The following is a 17,278-nucleotide window of genomic DNA, read 5'->3' on the forward strand; positions in this document are numbered from 1 at the left end:
CCCTCGCTGGCGGTGCCTCAAGGGCAGGCTGCAGCCTGATGGGGTCGCTAGAGGGCGCGTGTATGAAACTAGGGTAGAAAAAAAGACGGCTTAATAATAATAATAATAATAATAATAATAATTGCTTACACTTATATAGCGCTTTACTGGACACTCCACTCAAAGCGCTTTACAGGTAATGGGGATCCCCTCCACCACCACCAGTGTGCAGCATCCACATGTTTTGAATCCAGTGGCAAACTACTTGCACTCTTCATGTTCGTAGGCCAGGTGAAGAGTTTTTTTTAACATAGTCTCCTAATCCCGCGCCTTCCTTTAATGCTCATAAGGTGGAAATACAATGTTCCTTAAACTCCCATCAAAAACATGTAAAATAACCAGGCAAAAAAATATTATACATGCATCTATTGTGTTTCAACTTAGTGTTCAGATCTGTAATTACCTCAGACCTATTGTTCAGTGTTTTGTTTTTTGTGTTCACTTAGTGTTTTTTTTCTCTTGGAGACATTCTCTCCTTTGTTTGCGCTATTCGGCGGTACAATGAGACCGAGATGTACAAACGGTGCATTTTCTGGTCTCCAACAGCTCCCCCACGTGTCCTGCGGGGCCCTGACGTCACCGGCACCCGGATGTAGTCCCGGGGATGTACGTCATTGTTCGCCGCCGGACACTCGGCGTACGAGGGGATGGACTGACATCGCCGCCGTCAATAAAATACTAACAATAAAATATCAGGTGAGTGCCTCGAAAGCCGGCTTCCGACGCGCTCCGCCGCTCGGCGGTGGCAGGGGTAGGAGGGGAGCTTCAAGCCCGGCTGCGCTCCCGCCCGGCTCGGTCCGCTCCCGCCGTGCGCCGCCGGAGGACAGCAGCTCTGCCCCCGGAGAGTGTCGGACCCCTCCCCGGGAGCCCCCCGCCCGGCGCCGGCAGATGCACCCCCGGGGCGGCAGCGAGGGGGGTCTGTCCGCGATCTGGCCGGCTCACGGTGTGTACCGCACGCTCCTGTGGCTGGCATGTCTCCGGCCGGCCGCCGGCCGCCGGTCCGGCTCTGTGTTGTGGCGCTCCGGCGTTGCCATGGCGCCCGCAGTCCGAGCCGCCTCGCCCGGTTCTGTTCGGAAGAGGGGCGGGCGGCGAGCCTGTCCGGGCGGGGAGGGGACCGTCCAGCCCGGTGTGTGGTACTGATATTGTCCCCTGGCCTCACACACACACAAACACACACTCCGGCTCTGACAGGCGCTGCCCGGTGGGGTGGCGGGGGGTCGGCGTGGAGCAGGCCGGCCCCGGGACTGTCCGAGAGCGACTGTTTTCAAAAAGAGCCCCTCGCCTTTGGGGGGCTCAAGAGCTCCCCCAACTCCCCCCTGTTTTTCTCTCGTTGTTTTCAAGACGCCAAGCCTCGTGTAACGATGAAAGGGGTCCGTCTTGTGTCGCTGTTCAAGCACCCCCGCGCCTTTCCGTTCACTTCGCGGTCGACACGGTTTCGCTGGCGGGCCGGGCAGACCGACGGGCTGGGTCCAAGTTGATGGCACGTTTTTCGGTTCCGTGTTTTCCACTTTGGTGTTGGCTGTTTGGTGGGGTCACCGGACAAACTTTTTCTCTGGTGTAGGGGGGGGGGAACCGACCGCAAGTAGCCTCACCGGAAATTCAAAGGTCCGCAACTTTAAAAAAAAATCGATCATATTAAAGGCTTTCCTTCGGTTTTACTTTCGGTTTTGTTTTAAAACCCAGAGAGAGCTGGGCACGCACTGCAACCGTAGGTAAAATGCGTTTTATAACACCCTAATTAGCCTAATTCATAACGCATGCTAGTGATCTTCAGCTCTGTTCGCGAGTTCCCGCAATTAACTGTGTAGACCAGGTTGGGTCTTAGCGTTTTCTAGTAAATTAGTTTTTGTTTTGGAACTGTGTAATTGTAAGTCGCTGTCCAGAGAAAGAATACTGAAATGGTTCACATAGACCTGTGCTTGTCAAAAGGTTTTGAGTGGTACAACATATAGTAAAGAGTCATTTCTGCTTAATCAAATGGTTAGGGAATGTCAGGGCCATGTGGTAACATGTTATAAAGTGCATCTTAATAAATATGTCCTGTAGTAGACAAGCATTGCAGAGACTGCATCAATAATTTTAACTGAATCTTAAATGTAAGTTTGCAGGAACCAATCTGGTAATAAACAACAAAGAAATATCTTAAAGAGCCCCTGTAGTACAACTCTTTGTTATTAACTGGCGCAAAAATGTAATCACATAAGCTTTTTGGACCCAGTTATGAGAGGAATTACCTGACACCAGCTTCCCTGTGACCCAGAATTGGAGTAGGTGTTAGAAAGTGGACAGAGGAATTTTCTGACTGTTGAAGTGGATGGCAGTCGGTGTTAGTTGCGAGTGTACAGTGTAACACGTTCATTTGTGTATGCAGGCCCATGTAATGTTTATGCTTATCCCCAAGAGGGAGGTGTTCATCTTCCTAAGGAATCTTCCTCTAACCCTCTTTCTCTGTCCAGCAATGAACGATGACCATAGTTGACAAACCAACAGAGACGTCTGACCCCGAGTCAGGTCAGTCTGAGCTCTCCGGTTCCCCGACCCCGTCCTCTTCCGGTGACATGGACACTAGCTCCGCCAGCTGGGGCGCGGGATCGTCCACCTCGGACCCCCCGAAAAACAAGACCCCCTGCGTGGGACCCACCCCCGGCGCCGCGGTCTACACGAGCAGCTCGGTGCCGGCGCCGGAGAGGCCCAAATCGCCCATACACAAGGAGCAGTGTAGGTCTCTCAAGCTGCGAGTGCGGTCTGTGGGCGTCAGTGCGCTGCGCTTGCCATCCCGTGTGCCGATTACTGTACATAATCCATCGCTGATCTGGTTTTACAAGGGCCTGCTTGTGAACAGACGTCGGATATAATACTGCAAGTGCTGTACTGAGCTCAAATAAAGTCTGCATGGTAGTAGATAAGTAAAACTGCCGTGTTTTTGATCTTTTAAAGCAGACTCTGCTGCATTTCTTTTTATCGTCTTCACGGTCCTTAAGTAATGAGTCACGTCTTCACATGTTCAATTGGAGACTTCTCATTTGGAGCTTTCTTCAACTCTGTCAAAAATTAGCTGATATTTGCTTAATTTCCTGCTGTATTTCCATTTAAGCACATATTTACAGAATCAAAAATATACAAAAGGAATAAACGGGTTTTAAGATAAATGATCATGTTTCTTACTACAATCTGTAATTACAGTTATAGTACTCTTAGATCTGATATGATAATGGCAAGAGATTTTTTTATCAGGTTTTTTTTATTCATCCGGTCTGCGTCCGAAATAGCTGGCACTCGTCGTCTGTTTTCCCTCCGTCCTGTGAGCAAGCTGCTCTGACCACTCGCCCTCTTTGCTCCCCAGCTCTGATGGCCAGCGGAGACGGCATCGCCCTCCCGCAGAAGATCTTGTTCCCGGCCGAGCGGCTCAGCCTGAAGTGGAACCAGGTCCATCGCATCGGAGCGGGTCTCCAGAACCTGGGAAACACATGCTTCCTCAACTCTGCCCTGCAGTGTCTGACCTACACTGCCCCGCTCGCCAACTACATGCTGTCCCGGGAGCACTCGAAAACATGTAGGTGCTTTTGCCCAGCTCCCCGTGACCTGGTATCCTGAGTGCATCCCCCTCACCAGTGGGAGCGGAGAGTAATTCCCGGCTCTTTTTTTTTTTTGTGTGTTCCGTCAGGTCACGAACCGGGGTTCTGTATGATGTGTACGATGCAGAATCACATCACCCAGGTCTTCGCCAACTCGGGGAACGTCATCAAACCAATCGGCGTCCTCAATGAGCTCAAGCGTGAGTTTGTCGCTCCGGTTGTAATTGCTCGGCAGCGTGGTCGTCTCTTGTCTCCGTCGGTCCTCTCCACGGCGCGCGTTCCTTATCCCTGCTTCTCGCTTTCTTTCGGGCTTCCAGGAATCGCCAAGCATTTCCGTTTCGGCAGCCAGGAGGATGCCCATGAGTTTCTGCGATACACCGTGGATGCTATGCAAAAGTCATGCCTACCTGGAAGCAAGTAGGTTTATGGTTCAAAGTGTTTTAAGTTGTGTTTTCAGATTGTTGGTTTCCGGAGTTGTGTAGCTGCATTTAAAAGTTTTCTGCTAGATCTTGTGCCTCAATCACCTGTATGAAGGTTCACAAAATGTGAGCTTCTTATGACGAGAAGCAGGGAGATTTTTAACCTTTGAATTAAAGTGTATTTTGATAACTAATCTGAAGCATTCCTCCAGGCATCTAAAAATGCTCTATTTTATCTTGAAACTCCACAGACTGGACAGGCAAACACAGGCCACTACACTGGTGCATCAGATCTTCGGAGGATACCTGAGATCGAGAGGTATGTCGTTAACAATAAAAGGAAAACACAGCAACGTGACCAAGTGTTCTGGTTGAAGTTACGAAGAAATTGGGGTGTGGCTTGTTAAAAGATATCGAGGATCTTGGTATCTTTTCTTGTCCAGTCAGACGTTTATTCCCCAAAATAATGAAATTAACTTGTTGTTGTATTGGCAGTTATATACTTCAACACATCTCGGAGAATATCACAGTATTTTAAAATAAAGTACAAGTTTGCCTTACAACCTATACTTAAGAACTCGCTCCGCTCGATGTGAATGTATGTTAGTTCTTTAGCAATTGTATGTTTCAAGGGGCAAAAAAGAACACTCTGCCCAGCAATGAATGATGTACTTTTCCATTGCAGTAAAGTGTCTGAACTGTAAAGCTGTCTCTGACACGTTTGATCCTTACCTGGATGTCGCATTGGAAATCAAGGTATGTCCATGCTGTCACCTCCTACGCATCCTCTTGTGCTCGTATGTACAGAAACAAAGCGAGTGCATTGTCATTGTATCAGAATCCACCTGCTCAGAAAAAGTACCCTTCTCAAAAACAATTTTGAAAAACGAAATTAAACCAGGCATCCACTTTCACAGTAGAAGTGCCATTCTGTAGAAATCAAGAGACTTTTGTGTGAGTACTGCATATGTCTGCATAAAAATATCAGTCCCTGAAATATATCCTGTCATCCTCTTGTACCGCACAGACTGCCCAGAACATCAGCAAAGCTCTTGAACAGTTTGTCAAGCCTGAGCATCTGGATGGTGAGAATGCCTACAAGTGTACCAAGTAAGAAAGATTCCGTGCATTTTCGCTTTTTCCATCTTTGAATCTGAGGGAAAATGAGCAGTGTAAAATCGGACATCCTCAGCTGTGAATGTTAGTCATTGTGAAGGATTGGACTTGACAGCGTTAGCACTGGAATACCTCTAACCTGGGGAGCGCATGCCTGCCTTCTGTCGTGATTCATCCTTTTCTTTATTTTTATTCCTCCCCAGATGCAAGAAGATGGTTCCAGCCTCCAAGCGTTTCACAATCCACCGCGGCTCCAATGTCCTCACAATTTCGCTGAAGCGCTTTGCCAACTACAATGGAGGAAAGATTGCAAAGGTACTGCGCGCGCTTTCTTTGCACGGCAACAGGGCAGTGTGGAGGGGTGAAATCGGGCAGCCTGCTGGGGTGTGCTGAAATTTGCCCCCTGAGTCCAGCTGCAGAGATGATATTCCATCAGTTAAGTGGGTTCAAGGAAGTGCCGCTAGTATTGTTTTGTGGCGGATTGTCAAAAAAAAATCTTCTCTTTCAGGCAGGTGGGAGTTCTTGCTACTGCTTGTTTTTGGGATATCTGTCAGGTAAAATCATCAAGAGACTGAGTGAGGACAATGTCCTGCAAGCTCACTGTTCTGTTTTTTCTTGTGCAGGACGTGAGGTATCCTGAGTACCTGGACATTCGTCCTTTCATGTCCCAGTCTCACGGGGAGCCCCAGGTGTACGTCCTGTACGCTGTCTTAGTCCACTCTGGGTTCAGCTGCCATGCTGGGCACTACTACTGCTACGTCAAGGTAACGGATGAATGATTTCAGGAGTGCAGAAACCCTTAGAGCACGAACTTGGAGTACAAGGAGAACAATACAGCACAACATAAAGGGCATCTAGCCAAAGACAAGGAGGGGAGTGTTTCTGAGGTTTTATGAGAGGAAAAGAAATCCACATGTCCAGACCGACGGTTTTAGCTCTTGCCAAACCAAGTCGATGTGAATGACAACAGCTGAGTAAGAGCCAGTTGAGTGTCAGTCTTCACCCAGCCCTGCAAAAATAAATCCCTTGGCTACAGTCAGTCCTGCCAGAACAAGATGTCATTTTTGAGGGCTGACCGTAACCTGGGAGTATTCATTGGGCAACAGCAGTCTGGAACTCATTGGAACAGTCATGCTAAATGCATCCAAGACACTGACTCTCAGGACACGTCCAGAACTCATGTAAGTGGGCACCACTACTGTAGAAGATTAAAATGTGCAGTCTAGGTGGAATGTGCCTGTAGTGGCAGTGTAGCAGCAATAATACCTTAAAAGCATAAAATTTAAAATAGTGAAATGTCTGTTATAATGCACTTACTGTACACTGCTTTTTAGTGAAAGCACTAAAAACTGGTCTCTGTAAATTAACCTTTCGCGTGCTGCGTTTCCTCTCAGGCCAGCAATGGACAGTGGTATCAGATGAACGATTCCTCGGTTTCCATCAGCGACATCAGATCTGTTCTGAATCAACAAGCTTACGTTCTGTTTTACATCAGGTGCGTTTTTCACGTCCTCTCGCCAGTCCGTGATGGGTTGTTAGCAATGCTGGACCCCAAGAGCCCCGGGTCCCACGATTCAGATCTACTCGTAATCAGTTCTCATTTGTTCTTTCCAGCCCTGGTCCGTGTGAGCAGTGTGCTGCAGAACTCTTTGTGTGGGTCGGCTGGGATTGCTTGTACCTTTCTGTACAGTTTTCTCGCTGAGATCAGAATAACGTCAACATCTGAAAGTAGTAATCACAGAATGATTGGATATTTAAAGCAATCAGGGACAGGTGCAAAGCTCAGGCTTTTTCCGCGCATTGAATAAAGGGGCATCAGATCCCGTGGAATCGCTACAGGGTGCTTGTCCTTTGGGAACAAGCCCTCTCCGTTGTAATCGAACTCCTGTTTGAGCCAGCTGGTAAAACAGGGCCCAGTGTTTCCGTTCCTGAAGAGAAAGGGTGCACCTCTGCATAGATTTTGCTCTTGTCACCCCTGTGCCTGCTCTGTGATCCTGAGGCCTGTTGTGTTGTTGTGTGTGTCCATGCTTGGCAGGTCTCCGGATCTGAAAAACGGAGGAGACTACAACCACTCCAGCCGCACCCCTGGCCAGTCCTCCCCCCGGCCCATCCTCACCCCGCGACTGGGTGGCCCCCGACACCCCTCCGTCGGCTTTATCGGGCCCCAGCTGCCCCCGCACATGACCAAGGTATAGTCACCTGCCCTGCACCGGGCACGAGCAGGTGGTAACGACTGGAAAATACTTCAGGGAGCTCTTTCACAGTTCGGGAACTATTTGTATTTTTTGTTTCTTATCAAGTTTTGTATTTGAGTGGGGAGAAGCCTGTAGTTCTTTGAAGGCAAAAACAGGTCACTGCGGTAGATCGTTCAGTTGAGACCAGGGTGGATTCAAAGCTGAAGATGGTGTAGTTCATGTGTTGTTGTTAAAGTGTGAGGAATCGGAGGAAGTGACAGCGTGTAATATTATCTTGACAGCAGGGGAGAGACTGGAAGAGACGCAGAGAGAGATGGAAGGTAGGTCCGTAGTACATTGAGGCGAGCTATTCCGATAGGGATAAATGCGCAGGGCAGTTACTGATGTGAAGCAGGGAGAAAAGGGTGTTCCATCAGCGGTCACATCGTCCGTGTGGTGTTCAGTGAACTCTCACGCAGGAAAGTTTCGTCAAACCTTTGGTCTGCTTTTGCACAGTATTTATATATCAGAGGTCAGTGGAAGCACCTGCGGTTTTGAGTGTACAGCCTTATTGCATTTATTGCTACTTCTTTAAATTACTGTGTAACTTTACGTTTCTAGATGCACAGATAGGCAGACATCTATTAAGTTTACTTAGTGTGTTTGCAGCAGTGTAATTCTGCTTCTTCCGAACGGATGGCTCAAGGATTGTAACGCCCAAGGCCCTTTCCTGTTGCAGAATTCCAGCCACGTCAATGGGAACGGGTCCCTGAAGGAGGAATCGTGCGCCGCCCAGCCCGGCGCCAGCAGCACCAGTGTGACCCGGACGGGCCCCGGCTTGTCCTCTACCTCTCTCCCGGCCCGGCCCCTCGGCCGGCACGCCGGCATTCCCGAGCCCGCCAAGAGGCAGAAGCTGTCCTTCCTCATCGGTCAGGGCAAGACGTCCCGCACGGCCCCGTCCCAGCCAAGCCTGCACAGCAGCCCCCTGGAGAACCTGTACCGGCCCAGCTGCTCCTCCTCCTCCTCCTCCTCCTCCTCCGCTGCCTCCCACTCGCGGTCGCAGCCCTGCTCTTCCTCCTCCTCCTCCTCCTCACAGTCTACCTCAGAAGGTTCCTCTGCCTCCGCTGCTGCAGCAACCATGTCCCGAGCGGAGCAGCCGGCGGAGCCCCGCCCGCCCCGCGTCAACGGGGCGTCCCTGAGCCACCAGGCCCCCTTCCTGGTGCCGTACGCGGAGGAGTCCTCGGACGAGTCCGACCCGGAGGGCGGCGCCGGCCCGGCCCCGCTGGAGAACGGTCACGCCCGGGCGCCCGCTGCCGCTGTGAACGGGAAGGACGTGGTTGGCGCTCCCACCAGCGGCATCGCCGGGGTCCCGCCCCCTCCCCGTGTCGCGCCCGAGACCGGCAGCCCAGTCACCATGGAAACCCGGAAACAGGAGAACGGACCTGACGCTGCCAGCAGCTCCCCCAGGCCTACAGAGAATGGGCTGCCTAAAGTCAATGGGTTCAAGCATACGGATAAGGTATGTTAGGTTCCTGGAGTTTTCTTTTTTTTAAGAAACATATAATCACCTGCTAATCCTTCTTTGATTCCGTGGTCTTGGACTCACTGGCCCAAGGCGCTAGTGTATATGTTTAAAACGCATTTTTAAAGATGTGGCTTTGAAAGGGGGCCTTTCCTTGTTCTGCAGCTGTCCCCGGAGGTGCTTCCAGTGGGTCCTGGCCGGGCGTCGTCGGAGTCTGTGGGACACACCGGCACCAGTCCTACGCGCACGATGGATCCCGTGACGAGGACGAGCCCCGCTGTCGACAGCCGGCAAGGGTGAGCAGCGCTTTCTGCGGGAAGAAGTAATCGGAAGCCGCAGTGCCGTGAGATTTGTGCTTTTTATAGAAAAGGCTGCTTTCTGTCTCTTTTTTTTTTTCCACGGACTTTCTGGGATAATGCCGTCTCACTGTTTGTCAATGTCTCCTCCTGCACAGACGATAGTGCAGATCCATCCAGGTTTTCAGTCATTCTCTTTCAGGTCTCGTGGTGACGAGAGGAGATGGGACTCCCCTGGAGACGTGGACGCACGTCAGATTTGATTTGAGCCACCATATGAATGACAGAATTTGTCGTTCAATTCTACATAAAAGTATTCCAAAACTAGTACCAAGAGAATCCAGGTTGTACATCCTTGGTTTTATATCCAGCTGTATGATTCTTTTTTTTTTAAACAGGGAAACCCAGACGTCCTGTTTGCCTTCCCAAGAGGCTGCCAGTCCACCTCCTCCTGCCGTCGCTGATGTTTCGGCCTGCAAAGCAGGCAAGACTCAGAGCTTGGCCGACCGCTCCTCGGCTTCTCCTGCGAAAGAGCCTCCGAGACACCCCCCCGCCTCCGAACCAAATCTCTGCAGTCGGGAAGAACGGGCTAAAAATAACCCCACTAACCTCTCCCCCCTTCGACACAATGTAGCTGCTAACCCTTCTTCTGATAACCCGAACCTCACGGACAGGGAGATGGCTTTGGATGGCCCAGTAAAGCAGGCGAAGGTGGAACTGGCCGTGTCTCCTGGACGAGCTCGCCTTATGGATGGCGCCACCTCTGGGGTCTCTTCAGAGGGTCCTAGCCCTCATGCCCACAGTGGCCATTCCGCGGCTGTGTTGGAGAGAGCCCTGCCCTCTCACACTCCCGGATCCACCAGTTTCCACACGTCCGCTGCCAGAGCTAAGGAGCCCAGAGATGCCACACTGGAGACCGCAAGGAATGCTTTGCAGAACAGCAACCAGATGCTGGGAATGAGCAGCTCTGGCAGCATTGGGAAGGTAGGTACTACGGTGGACTGTGACCCCGAGCCACAGGAAGCAAAGCCAGGGAGTTGCAAGGAAGAGAAAATTAAGGAAGATGTCCTCTGCCACGCAGAGCAAGTCAGACACGCCACTGTGGACTGGGAGAAAAGCCACACTCACAGGGACAGGCTGGCCTCTTCCCCTGCTAAGGATAAAATCAGGGCTTCTGAGAAGCACAGGAACCACGGGGATCGCTCCCGAAGCAGGGAAAGGAATGCTTACAGAAGGAGCAGCTACCAGAGTGAGAGAGACTGTCACACGCGCAGAGAGCGGTCCCGCAGCCGTGGGAGATACTACAGGGATAGAAACTGGGATCGCGATGGGAAAGACCGGGACAGAAGATGCGAGAGAAACGGGTATCGCCACAGAGACAGTCACCACAGGGACAGGAGGTACGTGAGTGATCGGGATGAGCGATCCTCCGGTCACTATCACCGGGACTGGGCGTATAGAGGGGAACACTCTTACAAGCCGAGGTGGGCGGAGGAGAGCAGGGGCAAAGCGTACCCCTCTCAGGACTACAGCAGACCCCGGCCGGACCACCACCACTCGCCTCCCCCTTCGTCCTCCTCATCCTCGCTCCCCCGAGCCAGGCCAAGGCCCCGCGGGGATCGCAGCCAGGACAGCGACTCGGACCGGAAGCACCACGCCCGGCAGGAGACCTCCGAGGAGAGGCGAGCGAGGAAACACAAGAGGTCCAAGAAGAAGAAGAAGTCGAAGGACAAGCACCGCGAGCACCTGGAACACAGGTGAAAAGGAACCCTGCTTGCTTTTTTACCCGTTTCTGAGGCCGTAATCTCGTTTGTAGCGTGATGATCGCAACCTAACGTAAAGTGTTAGGTAGGCGTTGTAAAGATTGAGGGTGTCCTCCTGGTTTTAAGTTCCACACTGTTTGATCCATACCCATGTTGAGATTGCTTTTTTTAATTCCCTTTCCACATCGTCTTGTGCTGAGAACATAAAAGGACATTCTTACACACCCAGATCCCCTTCACGCACAGCTGCCTGCAGCTCAGTCATGCGGCTGATATGTACAGTGTATCTCCCTGCATCCGCTGTGGATCGCTTGGCTTTTACCACATTAAGTGCTGACTGGTCCATGAACATCTTAAGTCTTTTTGTAATGCTGTTGCATTGTTTATATGTTTGCTGCTTCATTTTTCTGCTAATTTAACTGGCTTATATAAAATGTGAATCATTATAATGATTTGGGTGTAGCAGACCAGCAGTAGATAGCTGCGGAACACTGCTGTTTACATCTGCCCAATCAGATGATATTCTCTTCAGGTGAAGCACGGTTTCCCTTTTGTTAACCAGTTCTCAATCCATGTGTGTATGTTATCTTGGATTCCTGCTGCCTTTAATTTGAGAATTAGCCTTTTATGAGAGATCTTTATTCAAGGCTTTGCGAAAGTCTAAATGTATCATGTTGTATACTTTAGTGTCCATGTTAAACAAACATCACCTTTCTAAGTCCATTATAAAATAAGTATTTTTCTAGGCTAGCACTCATGTTCTATTTCCATGAGTTTCCCAGTAACAGATCACCTATACAAGAGTGTAATTTATATTGGGTATCCAGACGTTATTCACATGGGATAATGAAGTAAGCCATTTATTTTCACTGTGTTTCAAAAGAAACGATTTTGAAAATGTCTTTATACCCCCCCTCATCCAGAAGTCAGCAGGATGTGGATTCTTCTGAAGGGAATTCTGACAACAGCTCATGGAAACACAAGAAAAAGAAGAGGAGGAGGCGTGAAGGCGAGGACTCGGACTACGGAAAATCCCACTGCGACCACCACGAGGCCAGGTCCTGCGGCCAGTCAGGAGAGCCGCCTGAGCACAGCACCCAGGAGAGTGGGCAGCGGGGGTACGAAGGGGCAGACCCCCCGCCTCAAGACGGTGAGAAAGCCAGTCGCAAGCGGTGCTCCGCGGAAAAGGAGTTTCCTCATCGCGCTGCAAAAATCCCACGGCCTGAGACCAGCCATTGCGCAAGAGCCCCATTGGCCCTCCACCGTGACGCAGGTAATGGACAGGCCCTTTAAATAATACGGTTTCGATGAAGCTGTGAAAGTCTTGCAATGCTACACCCATCCCCCTGCTGCCACATCTGCCTTTTCCCTTTTTACCAGATTGTTTCAGAATTTATCAGTCATTACAAACATTTATGTAACTGCGCTGCACATGGTTGCTAGCTGGCAAAGATGATAGTTCTTGTAAAGGCTTTTCTTTGGGGGGAAAAAATGGATTTACTATGAGGGGTAGCAGGCATGGAATGGCAGTGTAGTTTTACAAAATTTCATTTCAAATTGTTGCATTCTGCAATATCACAGAAATAATTCATTTTCAGACCTTTCTGCATTCATTAAACTGCTTGTTTAAGACGCTCGCTCGAATGCAGGTTGAGCTCTTAAGAGCACGGGTTCGAGCCTGGGTCGTGTCACTAGCCGACTGGGACAGGGGATCCCCTGGGAAAGCATTCGCTCAGTGCTGCCCAGGGCAGGGTGGGATAGGTCAGCCAGGGCACTCTGGGATACTCGTGGAAACTTGCAGGCATGCGGTGCTGTCACTGAGAGACGCTCCTCTGCTCCCAGTCAGCTCTGATCCTCCAGTGCGGGGCTGCGGTGCCTGGGAACCTGTTGAAAGACAAGTGGCTCGAGGGTGGGCGGGTTGCAGTATGGTCCTGGATGGCTTTTGTCACTGGCTTGTTGGGTCAGCCAAGCAAGAGGTGACCTGCAGTCGGGTCTGGGTTCAGTAGGGAGCAGGACAGGGGCTCGGGCTTGAGGACTGTGCCATCATGTTGCTTCTGAGCACAAGAGAGAAAGAGGGAGGTATTTGGCGGTGTAGAAGAACAAAGAGTTCTGCTTTAGTCGTGTCAAAGATGTGCAGGTCGTTGACATGGTTTATTGGAACAGAAGAGATTCCATTATTTGAGAAGAACAGGTATCTTTTTTTCCCTCCAAAATGAAATCATATATAATCTTTTTAGTCTGAAAATTAACTTTGCAGGGCCTAGTCCAAAACCTGCCCAAAAACGACAAAAGCAGGAGTATGCAAAGAGGTATAAGCTCACAATGAACATATTCCTCCAAAGATATAAATTGGTGCTTTTTCCACGTACTTCCCTCCTGCAATTTTCTGTATCCACCACGTGTGACTCCATGCTTCCCCGCTCAGGTGCAGCAGAGGAAACATGCCAGACCTGCGCCAGTTAACCTCAGTTAGGTACAGGTGTGGTATCGCCTCGGTTCAGGTGCATCACTGGAAAGTAGGTATTAGTCTCCTCTAAGGGTTCTGTGTTCACATGTCAGACAGGCGTATGTAATTCACTGTTTGCCCAGCAGGTGGCAATAGCTTATCACAGTTATTCCCACAGCTCTGCTGCACCAATATGCCCCAGCTACCAAGAAGCCTGGTGTAATATGTTATGCATGCTGACTAATGGCTTCATAGATTATGGGGCTGTGATTCGGGTCCAGCTTTGATCCCGGTCTTAATATATTACATTATACCACAATGATGCCAACTCCTGTGCTTGCTCTCGGTGCTGAAAGGATTATGAGATTTTCCTCAACAGTGTAAATAGGAGGAAGATAACTGGCGTGTTATTAAGGAAGTTGTGTCCTCAATCCTAGATAACTTCAGGAAGACTGTATAAGAGCATCTGAAGACTATTATGATAGTGTCTTTGCCTCGATCTCATCTTATGGAAAATATTCATTTTGAATTGTAATGGAAACAAAATAAGAATTCCTGTTGGAGGAGGCCTCCAGGGAGATGAGTCATAGGTTTCTGTAAGAAATAGTCTTTGCCAACAACAGGGGTTGTATGGTGAAGCTTTTTGTGTTCGGTTGTTCAGCAGTATTGTTCTAAAAAAAACTATGTGTGCACTGTCCTTGAAAAAGTTATGTGTGCCAGACACGTCATGCTTCTAGTCAGGATCAGTCTTAATAGGAAATGGAGGGGAAGAGAATACAGTTATAAAAGCGCTGATATAGCACCCTGGGGCATCTTGACAGTTCTCAACCAGAATAAGAGCCCTGTGGCAGAAATGAATTCGAACGATCTGTGTTTGTCTTTGCTATAGGATTTGAAGGTTAATCTGCATGGAACTATACTTCAGAAATGCATTAGCGGTTCCCACAAATTATTCAAAGGTAACACAGTGAAGGGATACAAAATGTAAAAGGACATGAATTGAATTTATGACTGAGCTTCTGACCTGATTGTTAAATCCGACTTCACAGAGGTGGCCTCTGGCTCCGGTAACGTGGCAGATCCACAGGGGCGGAGCAGAGAAGCTGAAGGCGAGGTCCTGTGTCGGGACACGTGCTGGCGGCAGGTGAGTTGAGTTTGTCTCGCTCTTGGACCTGACGGCAGCTGTCCGTTTCAGCACCATATCTGTCCTTCCATCCGTTTCCTCACCGCTGCCTCTGATACAGGCTGGCAAGGGAAGCTGGAGTCTGTCCCAGCAAGCCACGGGCGTGAGGCGGGGTACACCCTGGACAGGACACCAGTTCATCTCGCAGACACACACACACACACACACACACACACACACACACACACACACACACACACACACACACACACACCAGGGCCAGTCTTCCCAGAAGCCAGTTAATCTACCAGTATGTCTCTGGACTGTGGAAGGAAACCAGAGCCCCTGGAGGCAACCCACATAAACACAGGGAGAACGTACAAACTCCACACAGACAGCACCCCAGGTCTGGAGCTGAGCCCCGAGCCCCAGCGCCGCGAGGCAGCGATGCTCACCACTGCGCCGCTGTGCCGCCCTGCGCTGGCTCTAATGCAGAAACGTACCGCGAGCAAGTGCACGGCGGTCAAGTCAAAGAGGCTGGCTTTGGAGTCTCCGTGGCAGTGTGTTGTGGTGTTCGAGGCGTTGTGTGGATCGACCCACCGGGCGCTCACGTGCTCATCCTCCTGCTCTCCTCCCCAGGAAGAGGAAGTCACTCCAGAAGCGAAGAGTGTGCCGTACTGAAAGAAGGTCAGTTAACCAGGCCAGCCGCCAGCTGCCGGCGCGGTGGGGCGGCGTGGAGCCTGCGGTGTCGAGTTCCGAGCCGCGCGGTTTCCTTCTCCCCGGCGGGGGTGAGAAAGAGCCGATTTCAGACTTTCTGGGTTCTGAAATGGTTTCTTCTGAAACAAGGCATGGCGACAAGTGACGGATTCCTGCACAGCCTCAGTGCAGCAGGTGTTCACGGCCTGCTCTCGGTCGGAGTGCGTGGGACGGCGCTCTGGAGTTCTGTCCCCAAGGACATCACAGTCGCCTACCCTGAGTGCACTTGAATCTGTCCAGAAGGGCTCCTGCATTATTAGTGTCTGTCAGCTCCTGCAGCACTTCTTACCCCTTGTCTTTCTCATAAGTGCTGCTTCTGGAATTCGCCATCCATATAACTTTTTTATGCCGACAATTCACCTCTTTGAGATGCATTAATTATTGTTAGACAGTGTTAAAGAAGTTATGCTGTAAGGACAATGTAGGAATGTGGCCTGCTACATTGGCCTTTCTGTTCTGAAACAGTGATGCATTTTAGAAATTTTGTTTTGTTTTTTACAGGCACGCGAAATTGCAGAAGCCATTCGCAAAGAGTATTAACAATACAAAAGCATGAGATACTGGATACAGACGTGGTGCTTTAATCATTTGGGAATACTGTATTTTTTACCACAGAAGATTTTTTTTTATTTTTTATACTTTTTATCCTTTTATTTTTTTTAATTTACTCTTCAGTGGTGGAAGCTAACACACCTGTCAGATCTTTAAAATGTAGAATTTAAATTATATTTAATTTAAAAACTGAATTTCAAGAAAAAGCCCTGGATCTGAACATCTCAGCTGCTGCTCAACTATAGACTCAGGACTTATTTCTTACTTGTGTATAAATGTGACAGCTTTCCACTGCAAATTCCTGGAAACAGTACAAGATATATGAATGAATGAGAAGAGTCTTGCCTTTGTCCAGAGCGATCAACATTTTGGTATGTCTCATACTAGGAATCAAGATATAATTTGTTGTCTTTTCCAAGGCAAAGTCAAGACCCACATTGACTAAAGACAGTGCTTGCTGCACCAGAATTTGAAAACAGGATGAACTTGAGAACATCCTTCACTTTTTGTTCCGTAACCTAATATTGCATCAGCCGTTCACTGAAGAATTAAGAATACACTGTCAAATATGTCCCACTGGTGACATTTATATTAAAGTGTAATCATGTGTCACATTTTGTTAATGTATTTTATGGAAATAGGTGTTTTTGTTTTTAAATCCACTTAGGATTCTAGCTTCAGAAAAAATAATACTGTGAATTTATTTTGAACTGTACTATCAGTTGTTGTTTTTTTTCTAAAAAAATGGTCCTGTATCAGGAAAACCAATAGAAGTTTCTTTTTTTTTAATAAACTTCACAACATAGTTCAGAGCTGTACTATGAATTTAATTGGGTATGGTTTGCTTATTTTCTACCTGTAAAAGAATAACATTCTACCCTTACTGTACTGTAGCATGTAAAATTTATACAATGTACAAAAATATAAAGAAAAGGACTTTAAAACAGTTGTCATTGCTTATAGTTGCTACCTCTTTGTTCAGTTCATTCTGTTACAGGGGGAGTTTTGTTGGCCTGTTCTGTAATCCTCACATAGGACCCCTGCTTGTTGAGGGGAATCAGGTTGGGGTTGAGTGTTTTATAACCACGTGAAACCAAAAAAGTTAGTTTCCCTTTTCAATATTTGAGTGATTTCCATCTCCTGTTGTATCAAATACTGTGTCTGCCTCTAAAGTTCCAGAAATTCCGCAGCCTTTATTTAAACTGCTGTTCACGTGGGCCGTGAGGTGTGAAAATGTCCCAGAACCCCCCAGGGGACCGACAGGTTTGTGTCCACTTGTCTGTGTAGTGTTAAATTCCTTTACTGGGTGATCCCCAAAATGATTTAATAGGATTGGATTGCTTTCCAAAAAAGTTGCATTCTGGAGGCCTTTATACATGATGAAGATCTGTGACTGTCAAATCAGAGGTGAAATGCATTTTTTCTTTCTGAAATGACCAAATGGCATTGTAGAATCCGTAGAAGTCGATTGGTGTCGTCGTCACTTGTTAATTACTA

General features: G+C 49.0%; 1 protein-coding gene across 10 annotated transcripts; it reads left to right on the top strand.

Annotated features, from left to right (window-relative positions):
- Positions 1-592: 592 nt before the first annotated feature.
- usp42 (ubiquitin specific peptidase 42) lies at positions 593-16,725 on the top strand. 10 transcript variants are annotated; one of them, XR_015928250.1, is made up of 20 exons: positions 593-735; positions 2,496-2,757; positions 3,383-3,592; positions 3,704-3,814; positions 3,932-4,031; positions 4,285-4,352; positions 4,719-4,789; positions 5,061-5,143; positions 5,353-5,464; positions 5,773-5,913; positions 6,544-6,644; positions 7,185-7,338; positions 7,626-7,664; positions 8,063-8,842; positions 9,011-9,141; positions 9,540-10,898; positions 11,828-12,177; positions 13,330-13,420; positions 14,400-14,494; positions 15,113-15,132. XR_015928250.1 is itself a non-coding variant. In XM_088612356.1 (20 exons), exons 2-19 carry the CDS (start codon positions 2,505-2,507, stop codon positions 15,152-15,154), a joined length of 4,197 nt encoding a protein of 1,398 aa, XP_088468482.1. In that variant the 5' UTR covers positions 593-735; positions 2,496-2,504; the 3' UTR covers positions 15,155-15,160; positions 15,731-16,725. The 10 variants fall into 10 exon arrangements, 9 of the variants coding, with proteins under 9 accessions (XP_088468482.1, XP_088468476.1, XP_088468480.1 ...); XM_088612356.1 differs by lacking the exon at positions 13,330-13,420 and adding an exon at positions 15,731-16,725 and having other exon boundaries at positions 11,831-12,177; positions 15,113-15,160; XM_088612350.1 differs by lacking the exon at positions 13,330-13,420 and adding an exon at positions 15,731-16,725 and having other exon boundaries at positions 594-735; positions 15,113-15,160.
- The last annotated feature ends 553 nt before the right edge of the window (positions 16,726-17,278 follow it).

This window comes from Lepisosteus platostomus, chromosome 19 (assembly GCF_059453375.1).
Source record: "Lepisosteus platostomus isolate fLepPlt1 chromosome 19, fLepPlt1.hap1, whole genome shotgun sequence".
Classification (NCBI taxonomy): Eukaryota; Metazoa; Chordata; class Actinopteri; order Semionotiformes; family Lepisosteidae; genus Lepisosteus; species Lepisosteus platostomus.